The sequence below is a fragment of the Octopus sinensis genome, linkage group LG28 (assembly GCF_006345805.1).
Source record: "Octopus sinensis linkage group LG28, ASM634580v1, whole genome shotgun sequence".
Classification (NCBI taxonomy): Eukaryota; Metazoa; Mollusca; class Cephalopoda; order Octopoda; family Octopodidae; genus Octopus; species Octopus sinensis.
This window is the reverse complement of record NC_043024.1, coordinates 18,461,221-18,468,720: the sequence shown is the minus strand read 5'-3', so window position 1 is coordinate 18,468,720 and position 7,500 is coordinate 18,461,221. Positions and strand designations below refer to the sequence as shown.

The 7,500-nt window shown below is 39.6% G+C and overlaps 1 protein-coding gene across 1 annotated transcript in view; it reads left to right on the top strand.

Moving 5' to 3' along the window:
• LOC115225740 overlaps nucleotides 1-7,500 on the top strand; it is a gene marked incomplete at its 3' end in the record, with an annotated part of 141,362 nt that overhangs the window by 133,174 nt on the left and 688 nt on the right. The window contains exon 2 of the mRNA XM_036514524.1: nucleotides 4,812-5,011. Within this exon, the coding sequence (XP_036370417.1) occupies nucleotides 4,812-5,011 (200 nt within the window). The remainder of the gene's footprint in view (nucleotides 1-4,811; nucleotides 5,012-7,500) is intronic.

Sequence of the window (7,500 nt, the reverse complement as noted above, 5' to 3'; positions counted from 1 at the left end):
AGTTTTTGTATGTGGCAGATGCTCAGGAGCATTAACCTCTGAAAATCTGCAGAAAATAACTTCAGTCACTTTCCAAGGGGAAAAACTAGAAGTAGTTGATAGCTTCCATTATCTTGGTGACCAAGTCAGTAGTGGGGGGGGTGGGTGCGCTGAAAGTGTAACTGCTAGAATAAGAATAGCCTGGGCAAAGTTTAGGGAGCTCTTACCTCTGCTGGTGACTAAAGGCCTCTCGCTCAGAGCTCAGAGTAAAAGGCAGACTGTATGATGCGTGTGTACGAACAGCCATGCTACATGGCAGTGAAACATGGGCCGTGACTGCCGAGGATATGCGTAAGCTCGTGAGGAATGAAGCCAGTATGCTCCGATGGATGTGTAATGTCAGTGTACATACTCGACAGAGCGTTAGCACCTTGAGAGAAATGTTGTACCTAAGAGGCATCAGTTGTGGTGTGCAAGAGAGACGATTGCGCTGGTATGGTCATGTGGCGAGAATGGATGAAGATAGGTGTGTGAGAAAGTGCCAATCCTTAGCAGTTGAGGGAACCCGTGGAAGAGGTAGACCAGGAAAACCTGGGACGAGGTGGTGAAGCATGACCTTCGAACTTTAGGCCTCACTGAGGAAATGACCAGCGACCGAGACCTTTGGAAATATTCTGTACGTGAGAAGACCAGGCAGGACAAGTGAGCCCAGCCCACTTATGAATGCCTTTCCTCCCTTGGACACAAAGACCTGTTGAGGCAAGCGAAGTCGATATAGAACCTCATCCGACGACAGGCACCCATGCCAACCCCCTTTGCTTGTGAAGACATGTTGGGGCAAGCAAAATCGAAATCGAAGTCAAAATTGAATTGAACCAGCCAGGATCCCTGGTCTGGTGGTACGTAAAAAGCACTATCCGACTCGTGGCCGATGCCAGCGCCGCCTCCACTGGCTTCCGTGCCGGTGGCACATAAAATACACCAATCTGACCGTACGACAGGCACCCATGCCAACCCCCTTGCTTGCGAAGACATGTTGGGGCAAGCGAAATCGAATTGAACCAGCCAGGTTCCCTGGTCTGGTGGTACGTAAAAAGCACTATCTGACTCGTGGCCGATGCCAGCGCCGCCTCCACTGGCTTCCGTGCCGGTGGCACATAAAATACACCAATCTGACCATACGGCAGGCACCCATGCCAACCCCCTTGCTTGCGAAGACATGTTGGGGCAAGCGAAATCGAAATCGAATTGAACCAGCCAGGATCCCTGGTCTGGTGGTACGTAAAAAGCACCATCCGACTCGTGGCCGATGCCAGCACCGCCTCGTCTGGCTTCCGTGCCGGTGGCACATAAAATACACCAATCCGACCGTGGCCATTGCCAGCCTCACCTGGCACCTGTGCAGGTGGCACATAAAAAGCACCCACTACACTCACGGAGTGGTTGGCGTTAGGAAGGGCATCCAGCTGTAGAAACACTGCCAGATCAAGGTTGGAGCCTGGTGCAGCCTTCTGGCTTCCCAGATCCCCGGTCGAACCGTCCAACCCATGCTAGCATGGAGAACGGACGTTAAACGATGATGATGATGATGATGATATATATATATATATATATATATATATATATATATTATGTGAAATAGAAAGATGAATAATCTTGTAGCAGATTAATCAAAAGTTTAACCAATACCTTGGTAGCAAAAATCACAGCAGAAGACAGCACGGTTGGAGGTACAACCATATGGTGTTGCAACCGTGCGTTGGTGCGGATAATTGAAATTAAAATATTATTGGTGAATTGAAGAAATGGAGCTGAACGAAGATTGAACAGAAACGATTTCTGTTCAATCTTCGTTCAGCTCCATTTCTTCAATTCACCAATAATATATATATATATATATATACTAATTATTCATATAGGCATGTGTGAGCATGTGCTTATACATATACATATTCACACACACACACACGCACACAAACATACATACAAAGGCACAAATACCAACATGTACAACCTTAGATACATAAACACACCAACACACATACTTTACAGACATATATACATACACACACACACACACATACACACCACACACACACACACACACACATATATGCATGCTAATTTATATGTGTGTGTGAGGGTCATAGCTCAACTATGCTACATGGCTCTGCTACATGGCAGTGAAATATGAGCTGTGACACACACATACATATTCATACTCATAGACACACACACACACACAAATGCACACACACGTGCACACATACACAAACACAAATAAGCATGCACCCACATATCCAAACATACACATACACACACACGGCTGCATTAATTGTGGTTTTTGCAATCAGAGTGGTATTCTTGGTCTTCTGGCATTCATTTCTTTCTTCTTGTTCCATTTTTTTGCATCGATTTTCTTGGCATTTTACTTATTTTTTCTTATTTCCTCACTGTCCATTGTCCTTATTTTGTTATAGCTATATCCGACGCATAAACAGAGCCTGAAATATTGCTTAGAGCTACAAGACGTATTTTATAAATATGTTTTGTTAAAGTATCATAAAAGCATGAAACTATTAGCAGCTGTTTTGGTTGTGTATTAAATACATATATATTTGTGTGTATGTGTGTATATATATATATATATATATGCACATTTGAAACACTCCTGTCACAACCTGGGACCTTGAAGACTGCTTTAATGCAAGAAAGTATACTAGTCCCTTAATATTTGATATTCAACATTTCATCTATTCAATAAGACAATCAATACTTCATTTCATTTTACTATATATATACTATATATTCAATATTCTACATTAATATTATAAAGAATATAAATAAAACATAAAAAACAGATAGAGTTGGAATTCCATTGAATAACATATATCCCTCTATACACAATCATACAAACCCCTTTATATATATATATATATATATATATAAGTTGAGTAAAAATTTAGATTCAGATGAATATGGTACTTAAGATGAAGCACCAGAATTTAGTATGGTATTATCCATACAATTTAAAATAAGGTGATTATAATCAAAATAAGCAACAAGGATATCCTCGTTGCTTATTTTGATTATATATATATATATATATATATTATATTATATTATATATTATATATATATATTCTTTCTTCTTATTTGTTTCAGTCATTTCCCTGTGGCCATGCTGGAGCACTGCCTTTAGTCAAGAAGATCGACCCTGGGACTTATTCTTTGTAAGCTTAGATAAACATACCATCATCGATTGTCAAACGATGTTGGGGGGACAAACACAGATGCAGAAACATATACACACACAAACATACATACATACATAGCCCAAGACTATGGTAGAAAACACTTACCCAAGGTGCCATGCAGTGGGATTGAGCTCAGAACCATGTGGTTGGTATATATATATATATCGATATATATATATATATATATTATATACCAGAGTAAGCACATAAATATAAATATGAAACAAGGTGAAAAAAATAGTACTCAAATACCAGAGGTAGAGTAATATGCTTTATTAAAAAGCAGCAAAAATATCCGTTACTCAGAGTTTCACATTCCCATTTGTTGAACAGTTTTGATAGAGTTATATGCAGAAATGTAATTACTTTGATAGATTCACATTTGAAAATGCTTTTGTTTCATTGGTCCTTTCAGCTCACGGTCTTTTCAATAACCGGTTGCATGAATTAACAAATTGCAGTTTAAAATCACATCATTATAAAAATCGAAGAAAACCTTAAATCAAAAATAGTTTATGAAGAAGGGAAAAGGCCTGAATTCCCAGGGTAAATAATTAGCTGTAAAAATAAGAAATTAATAAATTAAAAGATAAATCTGTTTAAAAATTTTTCATGCAAAATTAGATATACATTTAGCAATATATACACATAGGTGCAGGAGTGGCTGTGTGGGAAGTAGCTTACTAACCAACCACATGGTTCTGGGTTCAGTCCCACTGTGTGGCATCTTGGGCAAGTGTCTTCTACTATTGCCCCGAGCCGACCAATGCCTTGTGAGTGGATTTGATAGACGGAAACTGAAAGGAGCCTGTCATATATATGTATATATATATTATATGTATGCGTGTGTGTGTTTGTGTGTCTGTGTTTGTCCCTCTAGCATTGCTTGACAACAGATGCTGGTGTGTTTACGTCCCCGTCACTTAGCAGTTTGGCAAAAGAGACCGATAGAATAAGTACTGGGCTTACAAAGAATAAGTCCTGGGGTCGAGTTGCTCGACTAAAGGCGGTGCTCCAGCATGGCCTCAGTCAAATGACTGAAACAAGTAAAAGAGTAAAGAGTATACCAAGCAATTTATAATGTATGTATATATGCTAAACACACAGACATAAGTGGATGGCTATATACATATATAGGCAAAACATAAATATATACAAATGCATATGTATATATGCATGCACACCCATGCACATGCACAAAACCTCCTGGTGTATGCTTATACAGATTAGGTGTTACAGGTGAAAGAAAGAAAAGGAAGAGATCAGAGAATAACAAGGGGGGAGAAAGAAAAAAGGGGAAAAGAAGAAAAAGAAATAAAAGAAAAAGAAGCGGAAAAATTAGAGAGAGAGAAAAGGGAGAAATAGATAGAAGTAGGGAGAGCGTGAAATGAAGGCTTTCCAATAGGAATCTAACTTTCATTATATACATTGTTCAGCTTGCGAAATGTACACAAATGAAAACGCTCATATAAAATTACATGTATATATAATATTACATTATATGTGTGTGTATTCTATGTATTTAATTATTTATTTTTATTACAAGTTTAGTAATTACATTTTCAGAACTCTAAGAATTGGCATTTGGTCCTTTCCTTCGTCCGAAACCAGCAACCACATTGACAAATCTCTTGTTGTATTGCATATGTCGCTTAGCACGACCAGTCCTCTGTTTCTTCTTTTCTTGCTTCTCCACTTTAGGGGTTTATCCCTTCACTTTGCCAGCTCGAGCCAAAGAACCATGGACTTTGCCTCCAAGCATTCTCATATCCAAGTGAAGAGTGTTCACATCTTGCAATGACCCAACAGAGAAGTCATTGGCAAGTGGGGAGCCATTGAATGTTAAAACTTGCTCATCATCATCATCATTGTTTAACGTCCGTTCTCCATGCTAGCATGGGTTGGACGGTTCGACCAGGGATCTGGGAAGCCAGAAGGCTGCACCAGGCTCCAGTCTTATCTGGCAATGTTTCTACAGCTGGATGCCCTTCCTAACGCCAACCACTCCGTGAGTGTAGTGGGTGCTTTTTACGTGCCACCTGCACTGGTGCCAGGCGAGGCTGGCAACGGCCACGGTCGGATTGGTGTATTTTACGTGCCACCGGCATCGGAAGCCAGTCGAGGCGGCGCTGGCATCGGCCACGAGTCGGATAGTGCTTTTTACGTACCACCAGACCAGGGATCCTGGCTGGTTCAATTCGATTTCGATTTCGCTTGCCCCAACATGTCTTCGCAAGCAAAGGGGGTTGGCTGATATCAAATCCACCCAAATTGAAAAGCATGTTCTTGATATCATAAATAGTTTCATTCCCTGTCAGACTGAGGGTGTGAGTCTCATTAGCCTTTACAAACAGCTGCATTTTGGATTTATGTGTAGTTACACCAAGAAATGGCGGATAGAGAAAAATTATATGCTTATATTTATGTAGATATACATGTCATTTTATGTGTGTGTTTTTGTAAGTGTATGTTTCTCAAGCTGAACGAAGTATCTAACTTTCATTCGATGCTTATTTGAACACCATTTCACTCTCTCTATCTCTATTTTTATTTCCTTTCTCTCTCTAATTTTCTGTTCCCTTTTCTTTGACTTTTATAATAATGTGATTTTAAACTGTAATTTGTTATTTCATACAAACGGTTGTTGAAAAGACCATTAGTTGAAAGGACCAATGAAACAAAACTAATTTCAGATGTGAATCTATCAAAGTAATTGTATTTCTGCACATAACTTTATCTTGCTCCATTCTAAACAAAACCGTTCGATGAACGCGAACGTGAAACTCTGAGTAACAGCTTTTGTGATATTCTTGCTGCTTTTAATAAAGTATATATATATATAAACAACTTATAAACAAGGGTAAAAGGGAAAAAATTCTAATGCCAAATATGCCGAAACTAGACACATCGTCCATAACCATATAAGTCATCACTATAAGCATGTGCTTATAGTGATGAATTATATGGTTATGGACGATGTGTCTAGTTTCAGCATATTCGGCATTAGAAATTTTTTCTTTTGCCCTTGTTTATAAGCTGTTTATAAATTTAACCTTTAAAGGTACTTTTTAATATGCTGACCATTGATTAATTTTTTTTTCGAAAAAATTTATCCTATATTAGATGTAAATTTTATATATATATATAGGCGCAGGCATGGCTGTGTGGTAAGAAGCTTGCTTCCCAGAAGCCTACTTCCCACTGAGCATGTGTTGTTGTCAGCATGCACATGTGTTGTTGTCAGCATTGTGTGTATCACCAAAAGAAGTAGCCAAACTGTGTACAGCTGGTGAAAAAAGAAGCTGAACTGTAAGTTAAGACTTGTTTTTTGGGTCCAGTGGGGGTTTGTTGTTTGCGGTAATTATTTTTGTACAAGCAAGAAGTCCTCACTGGATTCTAAACCCTGGTCTGCCTGCAGTTGAGCAAAAATGGTTCACGTTAAGTGAATATTTTTTCTCACTTAATTGTGCGAATTGTTTCCGTCTATCAAATCCACACACAAGGCTTTGATCAGCCCAAAGTTATCGTAGAAGGCACCCAAGATGTCATGCAGTGGAAATGAACCCAAAACCACCTCGCTCACAAAGTACCCCTTTTAACTACTTCCAAATAGTAATGTACCCCTTTCTTGTGCAGCTGCAGGGATAAAATGGATGAAAATATTATAAATTCATTCTTTCTTATTATTTTCAAGTCACTCTCTTTCTTCTTGTTTCTCTTCTTCTTTGTTTTGTATTTTCTTCCATTCTCCTATTCCCCCTCCACACACCACTCCTCCTCCTCTTATACCTCCTTCCCCTTCCTCTCATCCTCCTATCTTTATTGTCCTCCTCCTTCTAGCTTCCTCCCTTTTGTGAGACCCTATCTCCTATCTCCTCCTCCTATATCTCCTCCCACCTCTCTTCTTCCTCTTATCCCTTCTCCTCCCCTTCTCCTTCCTTTTCCTCTTCCTCCTATACCTCCTCCCACCTCTCTTCCTCCTCTTATCCCTTCTCCTTTCTATCCTACCTTTTCCTCCTATCTTACCTCCTATTTCCCTCTCCTCACTCCTCCTCCTATACCTCCTCCTGCATCTCTCTCTCCTACTCTTCCTCCTATCCCTTCTCCTTCTCCCACCTTCTTCCTCCTACTACTTTCCTCCTCCTTCTACTTTCCTACCCCCATCCTACTAATATTTTCTCTCCCTAAATACATTCAGGAGAAAACCACCTTCACCCAAACACACACCCACAAATATAAATACATATACACATACATACACATA